This window comes from Grampus griseus, assembly GCF_964374135.1.
Source record: "Grampus griseus genome assembly, chromosome: 13".
In the NCBI taxonomy this organism is placed as follows: Eukaryota; Metazoa; Chordata; class Mammalia; order Artiodactyla; family Delphinidae; genus Grampus; species Grampus griseus.
The window spans coordinates 33,147,611-33,169,404 of record NC_139007.1 but is presented as its reverse complement, the minus strand read 5'-3'; the positions used below and the strand labels follow the sequence as shown (position 1 = coordinate 33,169,404).

The following is a 21,794-nucleotide window of genomic DNA, read 5'->3' as shown; positions in this document are numbered from 1 at the left end:
ATTAAGCAGCTTTTTTTCTGTTATAAGTAAGATTTACAAGGTGAACACAGGACCTTTCAAACAAAGCCACGTAACCTGAAATGCTCTAATTGCCTAAGATGTACAGAAGTTTCTTGGATTGCTTACTGAATAAACCTTAAGTAATAATATTTTTTAAATCAGGGAAAAGTTAAGGCACAAAGAAAATCAATTAGAAAATCCACATGTTGGTTAGATACTTCTTCAGATACATTCGGAAAAGAAAAACATTTTGAGTATCTTTCCAAATGGTCAGGTCATACTGTGAAAACCATCAAAAAATAAATACCTACTTAGTTTACAAGTCTGAATAAATGAAAAGCAATATATCCTTGATGCATTAATATTTGCATCAAAATTAAAACCATTAAGTATTTTAAAAATTGTAATACACCATCTTGTGGTTATTGGAAAGGAATGCAATTTACAATTTGGGGATTTTTATAAGGTCTACATATTTCAGCATTATCTTCTGTTTTCAGTTTTAACCTACCCTCATTTAAAAATATTACATTCTTATGCTACTCTTAGTTATCAAAAAACTTGGAAATATAACAACATTATAGTCATTATAGACTATAGTCATTATAGACCTATTTGTTCCATTAATATCTTACAAAATATGTGCTGTAAGAGATATTTTATTTTCATCTTTAAATAATAATAATAATTATCACTAATTTTATCATCATCATCATCATTGGAGGTAAGACTTGACATGGTAATATATTAGTTATTCATAAATTTTAAACAAAAACCTCATTTTCAACTAGACTGTGTGTATATTTTATCTGCCTGCCTATTCAGATAAAGATAGAAATTTTAATTTGCTCTTTTACAAAATACTAGAATATTATAAATTAAAGAAAGAAAAAAGAAATGGAGAAAGAGAAGCGAAAAGAGATGATAAAGTATTTTGGGGCTGGAGTCGTGAATAATATATCCTTCTTTCCTCCAACACGTAAATACAATTCATTTCATGTTTGGTTCTCAGTAAATAATTGTTGAGTAAATGAATAAGTTTTGAAATGTTTACTTTGTTTTTAAAATTTTAAAAATTTCAGTTAAAGACACAATTATAAGTATAAACTGTGAATTTCTGTATGTTTTCATGCAGATCTTATAAGAAAATCTAGGAATATTTCACAGCTAATTTTAATAAATTAAGTAAGGTATTAAACAAACCATATAGCCCAACAAAATAAAATATTTTTCTCAGGAAAAATGAAAGAGAATTGAGCCCAAGAACCTAATTGATCACAGTAAATAAAATGGATCACTTCTAATAAACCCATTATTATTTACTTTATAAACATAGTTCTTTTGAATTGTATGGAAAAATAGTTCTTCTTTATTCTTTATGATAGACTTTTCTAAATAAGTTACTGGAATCAACTTCATTATATAATAGAAAGAGAGAGAGAGAAAGAGAGAAAAGGAAGGGAGGAAGGGAAAAAAGAAAGAAAGAAAGAAAGAAAGAAAGAAAGAAAGAAAGAAAGAAAGAAAGAAAAAGAAAAGAAAGAAAGAAAAAGAAAGAAAAGAAAGGAAGGAAGGAAGAAAGAAAGAAGAGAAGAAGGAAGGAAAGAAAGAAAAAGAAAGAAAGAAAGAAAGGGAAAGAAAGAGGGAGGGAGGGGACAAGGGTGAAAGGAAGAAAGAAGGAAAGAAAGATCTTACGCCAACAGACACTGTCTGAGACCTTGGCAATACAAATCAAAATTACTTTCTTAAAGGAAGTAAGAGTCTAATAGGGAGAGAGGCACCCACACGCAAATGAACTTATCTACAAAACAGAAATAGAGTTACTGATGTAGAAAACAAACTTATGGTTACCAGGGGTAAGGGAGGGGAGGGATAAATTGGGAGACTGGGATTGACATATACACACTACTATATATAAAATAGGTAACTAATAAGGACCTACTGTATAGCACAGGGAACTCTACTCAATACTCTGTGATGGCCTATATGGGAAAAGATCTAAAAAAGAGTGGACATATGTACATGTATAACTGATTCACTTTGCCGTACACCTGAAACTAATACAACATTGCAAATCAACTATACTCCAATAAAATTTTTTTTAAAATAAAAATAATTAAAAAGAAATTAAATTAAAAAAAGAAATAAACACATGAATAAAATAGTGTGCTAAGGGAGAATGGTGATGTGCAAATGCTTCCAGAGAAAAGGATGGATGTTGTTTGAAATGGACAAGACACATTCCCAACTTTCTCAAAGGGGGAGCAAATGTTTTTGGAATGATGATAGTTTCTGAAATCAGCTAAGTCTAACAAAAATGAGATATACAGGTCAGGTCATATTTTTTTCATTGGAATAGAAAATAAAAACCTAACACCACCTTGTGGAAATAGCGTGCCCTGTACCCAGATTCGTCATACCTATTGATTAGGTAAAGCTTTCTTGGCAAGTTGATGCCTAGTCTTGAATGCCTAATCTAAAATGACTAGTGGGAGTTTGCCAGGTAGAAAAATGGACAAAGTTTGCTCAGGTCAAATGGGAGGAGGATTTTAAAAAGCTGGCTGACCTTGGAAAATTAAAAGTAATTTAGTGTGGTTAGAGTACAGGTGCAAACTGGGGAGAAGCAGAAGATAAAACTACAGTGGTGGACAGAGACAGATCCTGAAGTGTCTCCTCTGCTTAGCCAGAGAATCTGAATTTCATTATGGAAGATTTGTGGAGACAGTGTGACAACATGGGCGAATGTGACTAAGAATGCTCATGTCATATCAACACAGTTGTTTCCAATATAATAGTTTATCTGCTTCAGCACCAAAAGATACGTTGACTTCCTTTTTCTAATGTTTTAGAAGGTCATAGAAGTCCATAGAAATTGAGAGCTGGTCGATATGTGAAAAATTCAGCTAAACTAGTTATTTATAATAAAAGTAAAGGTGATTTTACAAAAGTAAATTCCCATGTCCTTTAAAAAAAACCAGAATGCTTATAAAATAATTGTACATAGAGACATGGCCCAGGTAAATCATATGAACAGGATACAGAGAGAAAAGGGCGACAGACTACCGCATGCCGTCAAGAGATTAATGTATGTGTTTTATTTTAATACTGAGCTATAAGTGAAAGAAAACCACTACATATGGATGATTTGAGGTTCTAACTAGACAATCTAAATTTCTTCTATTATTTTTGGACTCATTTTAAGCATTAACTAACCAAATATCACACTTATTGATAAATTATAGTAAAAATAAAAATTGAAGAGTTAATAATTTTCATCTCTGATTAGTTCTTTGGATTTGATTCCAAAACTCATTTTGACATTGTAATAAGGGTCATAACATAAAAAGTGTACTTAGACTTAATTTTCAGTCACACCAGTGCAAAAGATATTTGATTTAGCAAGTCAGTAGATATAGCCATCCTGAATATTGTGGGAAAATATATAACTGTCCAAATTTTTCAAACCTTTGAATTGGTTATTTTACTTATAGACAGAATGGGGCTATCAAAATAGTCATTTATAAAAATATTATTTCTAGGAATTAAGTCCTGTAGTCAAGTAAAATGTAGGAATGTTGTATCCTTGATTTCAGAAAGGATAATTATATCATAAATTATTAAAGATGAAGGAATATATCATATTTCTACTCTTTATATTTACCAATAAAAGTTCATAAACCTTTCAATTATTTAACAAAATATAATCTCATTCTGATGCAGGGTCTAAAATTTAAGATCTAAAAAATGTTTTTTAATTAAAAACAAAAGAGATGTTTAAATACTAAAAGACTAAGTAAAGTTCCAGAAGCCTTAAAAATGCTAAAGCAGCATTTTACGTCCAGAGTCATAAAGTTATATTAAAAAGTAGCATGTATCATCTGAAAGATTTATCTATAAATATTCATCTTTATATTTATAGAACTAAGGGAAATATAGCACTAGAAATATATAATCTGAACCAGGTTCACAGCCTTTTTTAAGAATAGAATATAAAAACATTTATACAAAAGACTAAATATAATAAAATATTAAGAAAATTGCAATAGTCTCAATATTTTTGAGATTTATATATATTCTTCTAAAGACTCAGGTGCAAGGCAATAAAGGATGCATTAATAACATTAAGTGGCAAAGAAGAAACCACAATATTCTCACATATTCATTAATGTAGAAAATTAATTAAAATTTCCACAATGCACATTATGATCTTTCCAAATTAGAAATTATTGGACCAAAAATCTTCAAATAAATATTTCATTTACTCTCTAACTTGAAACTGTTAATGAGTATCATATCTTAAAGCACTTTTTATCTGCAGAGAAATTTTTTCTTCATATTACAGTTTCTGAGTTTTGCTTCCTTCATTAATTATATTCCCCTAATAAACTAACCACAGTGAACTTCGAGCAGCAAAAGTTTCTCCATTTTCAGACTTCAGTAAGACGAAAAATAGTTACTGGTCCTGAAGTTGGCTTCAATTTAAAATATTACATTTAAATTAAAAATTACGAAGGTAATTCTGAGTTCTATGAACCTTTGTTATACAATGAGTGGCAGAAGACCATTAACACAGGTCTAAGTATTTCCCTTGGTTGGAAAGATTAAAAAGTTCGTTTTATTATAACAAAGATTGTTTTAAGTTGTAAAAGACTGACATTTACCTTTTCCAATTGAGCGTTTTTTTTGGATTTGTACAAAAACTCTCCCACTGCCACAAAAACAGAGAGCACCAAGCCGGCTGCAAGAACAATGAAGATGCCACCAATATTTTGAACCCCCAGGGCACTGGCCTCTTTGCTCTCCTCCTCTGGACACCCATTGCCCCTCCACCACTTCTCCTTCATCATGTGCAGCTTGCCTTCCTCTTGCAGCTGAAGAATTGCTATGGTGATTTTGTCTCTATATGGAGAACCTAAGAAAAGAGAGGGTTCGTTAATGCTTTCCAGGAACCCAAAATTTCATAATTAAAGGTTACATGATGAGACAATAGAGCTCTTTCCAAACGCTCCAAAGTATGCCAGTATTTATTTTCAGAAGCAAAAAACAACTGGAAAATGGCAGAAAATAGAAGTTTAACAAAATAAATAGGGTAGGTGGCCTTTTCTGATTTTGAAGGGTAAGATAACATTTTGTTTTGAAAGAGGAAAATACCTCTCTCTTAAAGGCAGGCTCAACTCAGACCATTGGAAAAATAATAAAACGGTAAGTAAAGATCTACAAAAGGAAATGGATAGAGGGCAAGGATATTTAGTTAATGTCTAGGAATCATTCAACACTGAAAACAGAGCATTGATAAAACAGTAACCTCAATTTTTAGGAAAGTTGTGCAAAAAATGGTGTTTCCCATGATTAAGTGCAATAATTTAAAGTGATCATGATTAACAAGCTCTATTCAGGGGTGGCTAATACTTGCAGATAAATAATCACTCATATTTGATACAAATAACAGAAGTAACAGGTTTATACAAACTTGGGTCATTCAAAAATCGTCATGGCAACACATTGTAAGATTTTTTTTGGTTGTTTATTTATCGTTTTACACTTTGGAAAGAAATATTCTTTTCAGTGGAGGCAACAATATAAGTGAAATTTATAGTATTTATGCTGATGGGGGTAGATATTCATCTGTATTAGCTATTACATGATAAGTAATAACTTTTCTAATTGGTTGCCCAGAAGCATGGAATAATACTGAACTATATGCATCTTTCAACATCTGTCCCAAGGGATTGGTCTTACTGCTTTTTCCCACTCAGAAAATAGCCTGTTTCTAAAGTTTAATCTTCCTTCCTAAAACACTATACTGCACATTCCATTTTTCTGCACAGATTCATCCATAAGTGTTTTTCCGCTTGTAGAAAAACACTAATTTCAGCTCATACTCTATGTTATCTGTGATTTTGTTTTGATTTAAATATACCTACATTTGCACCTAAAGATATATTTTTGCTAAGAGCAATTAAAAACCTTATGAGGAAACTATTCTGCCTCATAAGGGATAGCACTGTATTCTTTTTACTTGATTAATGTAACAGGACTAATTCAGTGTTGCTCTTTTAGCAAGAGTAGGCAAACTAAAAAGCAGAAATACAAAGAAAAATCAAAAAAAGTTAGTAGCTTATGGTAAAAGTTGGAGGACTGAAGATCTACCAAATCCAGGTGGAGAGCTGTTTCTTTAACATAATCTTCAATCTATGCAGAAGAAATGTTTATATGGCTTCTATATATTTTTTCACAGCTTTCCTAAAAGGGGGCATTATCCATTCCTATAATTAGAACTTAAATATTTTATTTTTATTGTGCAACAACTCCTAACTATAATTATAATTATAGCAGGGAAATCTCTGCTTCTAAGTTTCCTTCCTATACTCTCTTCCAAATACTACTCTGATGAAAATGTTCAGTGTAAATTCTGCCCCTTAGCCATTTCAGATTTCAATGGATTAGCCTAGCCCATATTATTTTCTACCTTGGTCACTCACTGGACACTCAGGCTAGGTCACCTAGTATTACTATTATTTACCTTTCAAGATGTGATCTACTTTCCTAAGTAGATTGTAAACCCTTTGGAATAGAGGATATCTATCTATTCCTTTCTTTCTTTCTTTTCTTTTTTTCTTCCTTCCTTCCTTCCTTTCTTCCTTCCTTCCTTCCTTTCTTTCGTTCTTTCATTCTTCCTTTCTATCATCTCTCTATATCTATCATCTATCTTAATTTTCAAACTACTCTCAATCAATGTTTCGTATTATGAGGAGCATTATATCTGATTGAGGCAGTCTTGACAAAATATAAGAGTGACAGTGGGGTGTTTTTGGTCTCCTCTGATATGTATTTAAAAACCATAAATAAAGGTCATCTTGTTTGACTATCCAGTTTTCATTAATTCACTACAACTAGCCTAGCAGCAGCTTCAAAGTCACATTTACTCTGAGTTACCGTTCTGATTAACCATGTATATTCCCTGCAAAATAAACATTTGATTGAGAAAAAAAAATCATTTTAAGAAGATCTGTAGTTTATCAAATATATCCTTCAATTAGAAACATAGTATCTGAAACAAATTTTATACTGATAGTACTTATGAAAATGACCACAGGTGACTAATATAAAAATGTGGCCTGGAAGTATAATTATAAGCAAATGTTGGGGGGAAAGTGACATGAAAAGTAGACTTTGAAATATGAAAAATTCTTGATCTACCTAAGTAATATTTTGAGCCAGGTCATTTCTCATCCTGAGAAAAATTGAAAGAATATTATTTATTGTCAACTCACCAAACCCACTCAGACACCATATTCTCTACTTCATTCTCAAAATAAGGCACAGACAAACGAAAGCAACCCACTTTTCAACAAATGATGGAAACATCTTGATTCCTTGCTGGTTGAGTTTCCTATTTCCAGCACTTACTGTAAATATGAAAATGTCCTATTGCTAGCAAACCTCCTCACACTTATTTTCCAGTGTAAACATAATAATATGTAAGTAGAATTTGGTTTGAATCAAAGCTACAAAATTAATACACCTCATTTTGAGGTTTTTAACAGGGTGAAATAATACAGATAATATAATCAATGACACTAAATCATTGCCACGCTTTATTTGTCATTCTGTCACTGATTCATTTTAAAAAACAATAATTAAATAATGAATGATTACTTCTTTGGTACATCATTTGCTGCTCCTTGGGACACATTTCTAGCAGGTACTAGTTGAAGTCAAAAGTGGTTTGAAACTTTATCTATTTGAAAAATCTCAAGGACATATTGAGATCAAAGAATAAAAGTATCTTTAATCTTCTCTGTGACATGAATAGCCATGCGCTTAGCTCTAATGAAGTGAACAGCCTTTAGTTAGATAGATAGAGTCTAACTTTTGCCCGAATATGAACCCAGCCTCAAACCACATGCTGGCAAGCCAAGAACTATGAGGGCATTGAGTGGCACCTGGGAGAAGCTGGGGTTAACGCACCATGAGGTTGCCTCCAAGGAAGATGAATATTTTTGCAAGAGGACCCTAACTTTGATTAGAAAACGACTGAGGAAATTGTAAACATGTCTATTATAACATATACTATTGCACCTAAAAGTCAATCCTCAAATGCTTAAGGGAACAAATAGGTAACCATAAATGGGTGAAGAAACAAGCTAGACAAAAGTATCTGAAAAATTATAACATCCAATGTGAAAAGATAATTTTCAGTTCCAGTTTTATTAAAAATCTGTGAGAATTTCAACACAGGGTTACCAGACATTTTAACTTTAATTATATCCCAGGAGATATTTTGTCTAAAATTTTCTACATTAAAATTTTCACAAATAAATTACTTTTAAAAAACATCATGCAGGATAAGGCAAACACCTCTTAAAACTGAATTTAGCTCTTTGATTTTCACTATGCAATCTCTGGTTTTAGTTTCATTTGTATTCTTGCTCACAGTGAGACTTTCTTTGGTTGTTTAAACACATGCTCCATACTAACAGTAAGGAACGATTGTGTTTTAAAAATGGTCTTTTTTTCAAGTTGCAGAAAGATCCCATTTACCAGATAAAAATGGTTCTCGCTTACATGAAAGAGACAGAGAGAGAGGGAGAGAGAGAAAGGGAGAGAGGAAGGAAGGAAGGAAGAAAGAAGAAAGAGAGAGAGAGGGAGGGAGGGAGGGAGAAAACAAGGAAGAAAGAAAGACATATGATTACTACATAGTGAAGTCCCTTGATGTATCAGATGCATAAGACGTGGGGCTCAGAAGAACACTTGAAGGAGGCATAAAGGCAGTTTTGAGTGATATACAGCAGCAGTATATGTGTGGGCATAAATAAAACCTACAAATGCACCTATTCAGAATTTCCTCGATAAAAAAATTCATCTCCAAATGTCCCTAAATGTTAAATTTTACATAGATCAAAGAATTTTACATAGATCAAAGAATTTTACATAAAATTATAATTTCATTAACATTCCTCCCAACAAATTGACTAAAAGCTCCTTAGGAAAATAAACTGTGATTTGTTATAAACAATTAATACAAATCTCACCAAGTAGTTCAGAGCCAACTTGCTGGGCTTATCAAATTGAATTGACTCCTCTCTTCCTTACTTTCTGCCCTCCTTCCTCTTCCCTACCTTCCTTGTTACCTTTCCTTCCTTCTTTTTCGTACATTCTTTTTGTTTCCTTTCCTCCCTTTCCTTTCCTTCCCCTCCCCCTCTCTTTTCTTTTCCCTCCCTCCTCTCCCACATCCCCTCCTCCTCCCCTTCCTTTCTGTCATTTGATGTTTCTTACTTATAGAATGGAATACACACATTGTTATACATACTTGGTTCTAATGTCTAAATCTACTACACATAGTTTATTCATTTGCTCATTTGATTGTCCTTTTCATGCTCTTTACAAACACACCAATGTAAGTATGTACCAAACATTTTCCTTATCCTATTCAGTACATCTAGATAATATAGAAATGATAAAGGAAATGGAGTTAGCATTATGTTTAATTCTTGAGGAGGCTTAGTGATTGATAAATAGCTTTTCTTTAAAGGTTGCACAACAAGTCTAATACTTACCATGCTTTAGTGAAATAAATCACATTATCCATACACATACTGGAGATATCCCATCCATACTGCCAGAAGTTTCCTTACTTTCAAATCAAGCTTCTGCATGCTTTAATCAATTACAAAGGTCAGAAAAAAAATCACTCTTGCTTTCTGCAAATATCTCTTTCTAAATCTCATTATACCAATATTTCCTAAACTGGATTTTCCCCACACACTTCTCTTTTTGGGAAATGTACTTCTGTGTTTCACTTTTGAAGAATTCATTGGTCAGATAAGCTTGAAGAATACTCCATAACAAATATATCTTTTGTAAATTCACATTATACGTTAACAAAATAAAAGGTTTCCATCTCTCCATCAAAGGAAAAAGTTAAAAAATATATTTGAAATGATTACATTTATTTTTAGTGGAAGAACTTTTACATTCATATCTATTAATGTCCCTGTCAATTATTTTATTTTAACCTCAATTTGAAAAGCACTGCCTTAGATAACAATAATTACTACTCTTACTACATCAGCTCTCTCTGTCAAAAATAAGTTGTTTCTTGTTAGATCTCCTGCTTGTCCCTGCTTAGCTTTGAATTTACACATTATCACAGCACTACTGATCAAGTAGCAGATTTTTTGCACGTCCTTTTTCATCTATTAGCTCCATATGCATCATGAGCATGAGCTCATAAGAAGTCGCATCACAATACTTACTTTAAGACATGTCTTCATGCCCAGCTTTTAAGTCTCTTTACAAAATACTTCTGAGGGACAAAAGTTACAAGAGTTATTATTTAAATATATTTGTATATCAAAACTGATGAAACCAATTTTGGGGAAAAATACACAGCTTTTGTTTTTCCTAATAGCACCCAAATCCTTTAAATATTTTGTTAAAATTCTAAGGGGCTGGCTAAGTATTTCCGTTACTTATAATGACAAATCCCTACTGCCCACTTCCTAAAGAACTTTAATTTCCTTTGTTTTATATTTCATAGTTATTTCAGCTCATCATGATGATATTATGTGCTGTGTATGACAGAGAATTAGGTAACATCCTGGTGTTTGTTTTCTTTGGGTCTGGGAAGATATTTTTATGAGGTAGACTACTCATAATTTTAAGTTTCCTCTAGCTTGTCATTTCTCCAAGTATACTTTCTTGCACTTTCTGAAGAATAGTAACTTACCCGTCTTGTGGGTGTGTGACTATACTATAATCACTAAGTGTATATTATATCAATGATTTGCCTCAAAAAGCTTCAATAATTCCTTAATTATTCCTCTTCTTTGAAAGTGTTTAATCTGATAAATGTTTCTAAGACACATACCCAAATACTTGAAGCCCTTTACATAATGACTTAAAAATCAGACTACCTATCAGTTATAGGTAATCAACCATCCATTATTCATCTTATTTCATCCAGCATCTAGCACAGCGCCTATCACACAATAAGCATTAAACAAATGCTTTTTGAATGAAACACTGAATCCATTATGATATATCCATTATGATATAGTCAAAATATGTTAAGGCAGAACTTGTGATATTTGACACCTTCTCAGGTTCTTATTAAATTCAGTAGAACAAATAAGAGTTCATAAACAGACTTGTTTCACACTTTTAGTGTTAACCATCTAGAATAAGTTTGGGTGACAAGTTTATAAATTTTTATGCCGTCATTGCACTTATATCAACTGTCAGTGGCCTTGGCCAGTGCCTTAATAAGTAAAAGACCTGCGAGCACAAAAGATCTGAGGCTATCTGCTGGGGCCATCAACCTTCTTTCTTAAATTACAGTGCTGCTGGCAATGTTATATTTTATGAAACGGTTCCCTGCTTCCTATGCTGAGATGAGTGCTGGGTGCCCTAAATGCACAACGTATTTTGGGTACTTATAGAGCTTTATCTCTTTTTACCATTATTTCCATGATAAAATCTTCCAATAAAATTGGAACCAGACCACATTTTCTTAGAGCCTTTTTCTCAGTGAAAGATGGGTTTTATTATCTCTTAGGACACTGTCTCTCCCATATTTGTTTTTAAGAAGTGCTAAGTCAAATTTTATATTTACGTTTCAGATTCCATTTTAAATTGCTATTTTCCAGTTTCATGCCGTATTCAGTCAACAATGCTGTTATACAATACCAAGCATCATTGTTATTTTCCTCTATAGAACTTATCTCAGTTTGTAACTAAAAAATAATTTCTGTGACTATTTGTTTAATGCTCATTTACCCTAACAGGCTGTAGATTTCATAAGGACAGTGTTGTATTTCCTTTCTTAGTATAACACCTGGCACACAGTGAAGACAATATTTCTGGAATGAATACATGCATAAATAAAATATTAATTACTTAACAGTTGGTCACACATGCCTGCAATTTTACCCTCAGTCATTTCTTATGAACCCAAACTATATATCTTTATCTAATCTATATCTAATAATTATAATACATTTATTTCAAATGAAGCATTTAATATATGTAGCAACTAAACACTTCATGGGGTCCATTTCAGATTTCCTATTACACAAAAGCTAAACTGGTGTGAAGTTACTGTCATCGCTCTTTGTATTTTCTTTTGAAGGTATTCTATCGAAAAATCTCAATATGATAGGAGTATAAGGAATCCATGAGTGATAATCATAAAAATTAAAGGAGATTAATCTCATCCTGAAAACAAATTATCAACCCATAACATTTAATCACAGAATGGTAAATGAGAGCTAAATTGATCAGTCTTCCATGATACCTAGTAATCTTTCCACATTGGAAATTTATGAACATCATTTTCCTGCTTAATTTTTTTTTAATGGTGCTCTAAAGCTATAGAATACCCTCGATTCCTAAAGATGTCGTACAACCCCTTTCTCCAACCTAACACAAGCTTCTCGGACTTTATCCTCTTCTCCTCACACCTAACATGCCAGCAATACAAACTACGAAGTTGTATTTCCCATTGCCTGGAGAATCCTGTTTCCATACTTCCTCCAATGATCTTTGCACACTTTTCCTTGGCTGCCACAGAGATACACAGGATCCCTCTTCTTTGGTGCCATAGCACATTGCAGGTAGTCTAGTACATTTGGTGCATCATATTCCAATGTCTTGCTATATATCTTTTCCTACTAGATTGATATGAGTGTCCCAAAGGCAAGGACCATGCATGCATCTTTTTTTTTTACTATTAATTATTAGATATACATACACAGGTGCTAGATTCTAGGCATACAGTGATGAACAATGTAATAGGAGCCCTGCCCTCCTAGAGTTTTCACTGCAACACAAAACACATATGTGAATAACCTTTACAAGTTTGAGGATCATTATAATAAAGAACACCATATTGTAGAACCACGTGACAGATGGAACTATCTTAGTCTGCTGATCAGGTACACAAAAAAGGCTTCATAACTTTGAAAAGAAGAGTAGGGACAATAACTCTTCTTTCTCTTTGGCTGCCTTTCACCTGCTTTTCCTCTATTTTTCTTTCTATTTGCATTATTGGTTTAGAAAAGTATATATGAGAAAGGAAAATGATAGTAAGAGCATCCCACCCACTTTGTTCATTTCTTCTAGATAATAGAGGTTAGAACTAACTTCAGAATGTCACGGTGGAATGGAACCAAATATAAATGACACTGTTAATGTAGAAATAAGAGAAGAGAGATAAAAAGCTATGAAGTAGAGACTACATGGATTTACGGAGCAAATGTATATAGACATCAAGTGTATGTACCACCCAGGACATTTAATATACAGTAATTTTAAAAGAAATTTTAAGTACTTATATTCAAAATCTATAACTGGCTTAAATTGGATAGAGGTTGAGGTTTTTTTCTTTGTTGTAGATGTTAAAATTCAAAATGTTATGACCTCTATAGAAAAGTAACTTGAATGCATTCTACTTAAAGGAATAGTTGTAGAATCCTCAGGAGGAAATTTAAGTATCTAGGATCACAGAAGGAGATGGTTATATGAGGTATACAAAATGTATCAATAAAAAATTCATATTATAGATTATGTATTTTAGCCATTTGCCTTTTATTCATATTCTGAATATTCTTTGACTTATGTGAAAAAGGATAAGAAGGGCAAATGTTATCAGCACATAATGAAACAGTAAACTATTTTCACTGGTTCTGACGTATTTCATACATATTAGTTAAAAGCGGCTGGTGAAGTAGATTTGTAGTCACATTTCTTCTCTGGGTATTAAATCATGTAATGCTGACACAAAATATGAAAACAGAAATAGTTTCATTCTAGAAACGCTGCTTTTCTTACAATTTTTCATCTGCATAATAATCATTTGAAGAGCAGTAAGAGTGGAAATGTCAGGAATACTTTCTTTACTATCGTGTTTTTTCCCAAGTCCAATATTAAACTTTAATGAATGAATTATAAAAGTTGGACCATTTTAAATAAAATCCTCAATCTACTTAATCTTCAAGAATCCCAAAATTGGGAGAGAGAATTACTTTTTCAGGAGAGTAGAGTACCCATCCTTTAAGGTAGAGCTCAAGTCCCTTTTTCAATTTGGCCTAACTGAACTTTGGTTCTCAGTGAATTCTACCACTCTGAGTCCCTACATTAAATAACAGACTACTTGTTTGTGTTCAATATTCTATTTTCTCTATTTGATGTTAAAGTTGTTTTTCCAAGTCTATCTCCTTAAGAAAGGGGATGATGTATATTTAATGATCATTATTTTACAGATCCAAGCAGGTTGAAGAGTGATAAAATTTCTTATAGATTGACAAAATTAAAAGGAAACATACATGTCTTCAGAGATAATCTCTGAATATGTCTTGGACTCTGTTTACTAAACATTCAGGAAATGTTCAGAGAAGGAAAAACTTTATTTATATAATGCCCAACAATATAAATTGTCTCATCTTTATAATAGATGTCAATAACTTTCTAAGTAACCAAATCATGGTTATTTAAATACAATATACTGATTGGCTGATGTTAAAATCCTGGTTGGGTTCCATAGGAAATGATTTCTAATTAGTTAGGAATGGATCATATTAACAATACGTCTTACCTACAATACATTCAATATTACTAAAAATAAAGAATAGAGAGAAAAAGGGTAAAATGCAAATGACTTAAAAACCACAAATACATCATTTTACTTATAAAATACTTCTTCAGAACAGTCCTTCAGAATTATTTGTGGTGCATATGTTCTGATCCAAATACTATAAATTTGATGTTTAATACTTATTGCAATCTAATTATGTAGACATGATTCTACCCATTTACCAATAAGAATGCTGAGTCTCTGGGAGGCATAGTAACTTCACTTAGGACACCTAGGACACTCAGTTGGAACTAAGATTTGCACATAAGTCATCTGTCTACAAAGGCCACATATTCTATACAGCATGATAAGAATATGCCTTCACATGAGGGCCAGCAAATGCAAGGCATTCATCTTCAGAATTTAGTGCTTATACATTTCACCACTATGTTTTGACCATTTTTTCCCCAATATGAGTGATTCATTGATCTTACTTAGTCTTGCTAACGAAAGGATGACAGTCTGGCACATTCTGGCTAACTAATCTGTAATGGGATTTGAACCCATGGCCTTGGAGTAATCACCACAAGACACAAACAAAATGAATTAATGTTCTAATGTTTGCATATAAAGTCTATCGGAACTCACTCTGTTTTCATGAGAATTATCCATTTATTCATTGTTTAGGTACCATTTCATCAGCATTTACAATATTCATGAAGGCTGCTCGCACTGGTGCTCGCAATTCATCAAATTCCCTGTGGACGCTTCCTAGATTCTAGCCTGCAGAGTCTGTTGATGATGTCTGTGGAGCAGGCATAGCTTACTGAGACTCATCTGTTTTCAGTGACATGAAATCTAAGACTTTAACAAATATGCCAGGAAAATACAGCTTCTACAGGGGTAATTTGGTGCTTTTTTTTGTTTGTTTAATTCAGGCTCTGAAAATTATTAGATCTCGATTTAGACTTGCAAAATTACTTCACCAGCATTAAAATTATGCTGCCTATGCAATGAAAAAAATAGAATGCATTTTAATGGAAGGTTTGACCTGCAGAAAGATGAATAATTTGCATCAATTTTTGTGCATTATGTTCAACTAATCAAGACAAATGTATTCATTCATTTCTGTAAAGCTGAAGAACTGAAGGCCAGCAATATTATGCATCTATAATGATGAATATTACAGTACTTATTATATGATGAATTGGGAATTCTAGAAATGGATGGTGAGCAAAACAGGGAAAAAACATGCTTTTCATACTGATTTCTATTTTTATAAACACCAACATCTGCCTTAAATAAACAACCTCTCCCTCAGTACCAATTCTACATCTCTCACTTTATCAAATAACAAGAAAGGAAGAAGCAGTGAGATCTCATGCATTTAACATTAGAAAATAGAAGTGAAGAATGAAATTTCACATTGTTCATATGTCAATGTGGTATCCTTCTACCATAAAGAGTCCATGATACAACCTATTGTAACATTTTTTACTTTAGGCTGATTATGTGTAAGGGCATTATAATGAGATAAAACTTACTTAAGAATTACTAATAGGGCTACAGCTATTTTGTATTCATTAATATAAAATATTTTGTAAATTAGTTTATAAAGGTAACATTAAAATCCAGTTATGAAGCAAGAATGCATCTTATTTATAATTACGTAAGTAAATATAATACAAGAAAAATGTATATAACAATTTTGTGTCTGATAAAATTGTCATTAAATTTAACCTTAGTATTATAAAGGATTTATAAATATACTCTTTACATTCATCTTTACTTCACCTCTACACTGCCTATTACATTCTTCATGTATTACACGTATTTAGTAGTTCTTTGACTATGATATAAGTAATTTAATTTGGATTTTGTTCACAGATATAATTATTCATGGACTGTTTGAAACCTACTACTGATTTAATCCCAGAAGTAAGATGAGGATACATAGGATAATAGAAAATTTTAGCATCTTGGACGATAGGCACAGACATGAGCAGAATTTCCTCCGTCCCCTTTTCAGCTGACTCGTGCTCCCCATATGTTATTAAAGTTGGGAGGCACCAATAAATGAATGAAGTGTGCCACTAGCTCATTGTTAAAAACAGAAATAGTTTTAATGGGACCCCTCAGACACTTTACAATATTTCTACCAAATTGAACACAGCAAAACAAAATAACAGCAACTGGCCCTAATGGATTTTTTTCTAGATTGCTGTTTTCCTACCAGCTCATGGACTGCTGAGTCTGCCTAGCCCTCAAAGCGCCCTGTGCACTCAACATTCCAAAGACAGAAGCCAAGAAGGCTTTTAGTATGGATGGTCAGAAGGGAGGCAAGGCAGCCGAAAATGCCATTAAGTAGAAACGCTCCCTGTTCGGCTAAAATAGATTATCACCTATGGTGAATTAAAAGGTAAGACTGCAATTGCTCACACATTTTAAATATTCCTTAATGAAAACTGCTGTGATTTGCTTTTTTTGCTTTACCCCATCCAGTTGTTGTTTTTTAAAAATTCTAATGAATGAAAAGGAAGTTCAGTTAATGTATTATGAGTCAGAACACCTACAATTTCAAAAATCTACCATACAGTAAATATCACATTAAAATAACATTGCTGCAGTCAGGAAAACTACGAAAGGGATTTAATGTCACCGCAAGCTTAATTAAACCAGTCTATGCTTATTTAGCATTTACCTTCACATCATTGTTGATTGCTCCACTAAGGTATTTTTGTGTAAACAGAGCTTCCCTAATTAAATAGCTTATATCTGAGTCATTCAGTGATTTCACAACAGTTTGGGCAGTAATCATCACACTCAGAGTGATGAATGGTGATGGCAGGCCCCTAGATGAATCACACAGGAGGAGGCCTAGCAGGTTAAAAGGACGCATGGACTTCTGGGGGAAAAAAGAAAAATATGTATGATTTTTGAAATATTTCTGAATATTCACTCCAAAAGAGACATAGTATTTCTGTTTACCCTCCTGCACTTAACCGCATACACCTCTATGACAATATCTAAAAGTCTGAGCAACAATAAAAGCAAAGCAAAGGGAGTTCCTCTCCTTGATCATATTTGCAGTATTAATAAAGACAGAATTTTCATATCAGTTTATGGCTTCTGCAGGTATAAACTCAAAATCCTGGGGAATTTCTGGAACTGATCTAAATTTCCAGAACCCGAGCCTATATTGCTCTGCTTTGAATAGATTCATCTCCTTAACTCTTGCTGGGAAAGAGACTCAAATAACCTTTACTTTTTCACACCTAAATGCATTATTTTTTATTTTTATTTTTTGGCTTATAATTAAACAAAATTTTAAAACTAAGTAAAAATGACATATTATAAAAAAATTGTCAATATGCTTGAAAAAGATGATATAAAAGGCAAATGGTAATTAACTAGTTGAGAAATGCAGGTTATGATGTTGGTTGAAAATTTATGGTAAGTCAAAATCTCATTCAAGTTCTAGAGTTGCATGTCATTGCATTTATTAATGACTAAGTAATAATTGATGAAAGCCATATTGTTGGCAGACATAGTAAATCATAAATTACTGCCTGAAGTTTTTTTCTCAGACATATTTGAGGGGGTAAAGTGTGAAATGCCTCTTTCTAGATTATACTTCTTTGATGAAGTTATATGAGTTAAGACTTATAATGTATTGGATACTCAAAATCATTTTAATTTTATACTATGTTATGAGTGAATAAAATATAATTTACTAAAGTTAAGAACAATATTATGAAGTCAAACAGAAGAAAACTATCTGAACAAAAGAAAGAAAAATTATATTGCAATACCTACAGGTGAGTGGTTTGAATATTAATCCCTTCAAATTTAAATTATTATGTTCAAATTTATCTCATTCAGAATTTGGCTAAAAACAAAATGTATGTTAAATGTGTTAAGCAACTTTTAGTAATGAGACATTTTAATACATTTAAATTCAATATTATTTGGCAATGAAAATAAAGAAGAATATGGTAAAATATTCTTCCTAGTCTATAATTTTGCTATGCCAAAGTATTATTAGATGCTTTGAATTTTTTTAATATGTACTGATAATTTTACATTAAAAGTCCAAGAAAGTCCTATAAAAGAAATTTATTATGTGCTATTACCTAATTTTTAAAAATTCATTTAATGAAAACACTAATTTATTACACTATTATACCAAACTAACTACACACTACGAAGAAATGATTCCACTTAGATATATAATTCAACTGATTTCTTAAGTTTCTCATGCAAGTGACCTTGCCTGTATCAATGACTATTTTCTGCAATAACTACGCTTTCTTCAGAAGGCAAAAGTTGATCTGATCAGCTGAGTTGAACAGATAAAAGGAAAAAAAAATCTACACCCTAAGGCTTACAGTTTAATTTGTTTCCTTCTCTCATATATAAGATAAGCTTAAAATGAGAAGAAACAGAAATTCCAAATGCTGTGCCCAGTATTTTCCTTCATTTAAAAAGTTATATAGCTTATACATTTATTAATATTTTTGAATTGTTTTATATTTTCCCTATAAGTCAATATCTTTCAGTAAACAGTGTCAGGGGTAGGGAGAAAACAAAAATTGCTATTTGTATGTTTCCAAGAAACTGTAACAGCTTCCCTAGAACTGATTTAACTGTTATCTTTCTTTTTTTAAATAGCTTTCACATCTGAAATATCTCAGGGAGTTTTGAGAATTATATAATATACTATTTTGATTTATTTGTAACAAGCATTTCCTCAAAGCAAAACAATATGATAAGAGACATTCCTGGTACACTGGTACATTGTATTTACAACACAAAAAAGCAAACAAACCAAAAAACCCCATCAAGTTAAGGTTTTATATTAAGTATAAGTCAAATTTCTTTATTCTAGAAATTTTGAAATTATGAGTGCTATTATGTAACTAATATTAATGAAGAATATCTGTGCTATACTCTAAAGTCCTCAAACATCCTCCCCAAATCTTATTCAATTCTCACTACCCTCAGTCACTCAGGTTTGTTTAATGAGGTCATCGCATTGAGTAATGTAAGATGCCATGCTGATCTTTAGCTCCAGAAGTTATTTGTTTTCTGTATTTATAAATCTTGCTGCACCATCATATTTTCATATGTAGAGTTCATTTGTTGAACAAATAATTGAGGGTCCACAGAGTGCAGGCACTATTGTTGTGTGGGCTTACAACAACAAACAGACAAAAATCTCTGCCCTCTTCCACGCAATGTAAACTAAAAGAGGAGGGTAAGGATACATAGGAATCTCACTCCTTCCAGAAACAACACTGAAAAATGCATTTATTTTCTTCAGCTCTTTCCAAATGAAACTGTGAGGCAATGGAAACCTATCAAATCACTGCTTCCATTCCTCTCATAAGTGTTTAAGAAGGTGTTTGATTTTTAAAATTTGTTTGAAAACATCAGCTAATCATATTTCTCCACGTAGTTTCTAGCCCACTTTAAATCAAACTCTGGGACTCTGTCAAGTACATTATCTGAAACATTATTATGTTTAGCATTAAATAGACCTTAGGTGTTCCTAGTTTCACCCTGTAATTTTACTAATTAAAAAAAAAGAAAGAAATTTAGAAGCTATAAATTTCATGTCACTTGTCTAAGATCACATTGACAAGGCTAAATCTAGAATATCAGTGTGCAAAATACTACATGATGATACTTTAGAGCATATTATCAGCCTCTTTTCTAAAACATAAATTTGTTCATATAACTGTTCATAAATGAGTACAAGTATGCTTGAAAAGTTATCAAAGTTACTCATCACAAATTCCGAATAAATGGTACATCAACTCATGAAGTTGTTGAGTTCTTTAGGTAATTCTTACTGAGGCAAAGAGCCATATGGGATCTAACTATGGAGTATGCCAGGATTTGAACACTCCATCAACACAAAACTGTGGCAATAAACTCAAGCCTTACTGTGAATATAAGTATAATTTAAAGCATTTTGAAAAGAAGTGCTTCTTAAGCTATAATTATGAGAACTCAAACATTTTTATATATTAGAATTAATTAGAAAACTTCTGAATTAATACATACATTGGCATAATAATGGCAAAGCTTTGGATGGCCTTTCCCTAGTGCAAACAATAAAGGGGGTTCATTTTGTGTAGAGAATTTTAAAACAATAATAGCAACAACTGTCACCCGGCGCTGGCAAGTCAAAACATGTCAAAAGTAAAATATTCCTCTCTTGAAAATATCTTTTGTTCATCCAGGTTCTAAACAATTACTATTGAGTTTTAACAGCCCAACTCTTATTGAGTTTTGAATTAGCATCTATTTATTTCTTATTCTTTAATAAACATTGTACTCCACTTGGAAACTAATTTGGAGAATTCTCATTATACAGCTCACTCCCCCAAGATATGTGAGCTCAGCTACACTTGCATATTTTTGGAGCAAGAACTTAAGGTTCTTGTTTTTTTGTTTTGTTTTGCTTTGCTTTCACAATGACTGTGCAATCATTATTTTGAGTCTACTATATAATTGCAGGAATATGTAATGTTACAGGAGCGAATGTCTCAAAATTCTCTCAAAGCCAGTTCAAACTATTTTGAGCTATAATGAATTTGAGTAAACTTTACCTAATATGAAAGAATTTAATGTTGAAGTTTTTGAAGTCATTATGGTGGAAAATTTTTGGACTTCCTAGACATTTGAAAGTTGTTAGAAATGATCCCAAAGAAACAAAGACATGGACACTATTGCAATTTCTGGAATTTATCATGAAATGGGATTTTTATGAATCTGTGCCCAACTTTCTAACTATGGTATACATGTTAGAAAGAAACTTTTCAAAATTAAAAGTAATAAATTATGAATGATACCTGGACAAATATAACTATACCATTTATTAAACACAAATATATGAAGATCCGTTTTGACAAAGTCATTAAAAATTTGCAGAAGTTAAGGCTCAGGAAAATTATAGTGTCATTATTCATTACTGTGTAGCCAGTGAGTAGCTGTAAGTGCTTTCCCCTTTCTTTAAAAAAAAAAAAAAGATGTAATAAAAACATGTTAATCTGTTATTTTGTTTTCTTTGCATATAGTATCAGTTTCCTATTTCCGCTATAACAAATTACCACAAATTGAGGGGCTTAAAATAACACAAATTCATTATCCCATAGTTCTATAGGTCAGAAGTCCTAAAAGTGAGGTATCTGCAGGGCTGCATTCCTTCCGTGGC

The 21,794-nt window shown here is 32.1% G+C and overlaps 1 protein-coding gene across 2 annotated transcripts in view; it reads right to left on the bottom strand.

Moving 5' to 3' along the window:
- GRIK2 (glutamate ionotropic receptor kainate type subunit 2) overlaps positions 1-21,794 on the bottom strand; it is a gene marked incomplete at both ends in the record, with an annotated part of 636,473 nt that overhangs the window by 9,616 nt on the left and 605,063 nt on the right. For both annotated transcript variants that reach the window (XM_082668692.1, XM_082668693.1), the window contains one exon: positions 4,659-4,909. In XM_082668692.1, the coding sequence (XP_082524818.1) occupies positions 4,659-4,909 (251 nt within the window). The remainder of the gene's footprint in view (positions 1-4,658; positions 4,910-21,794) is intronic.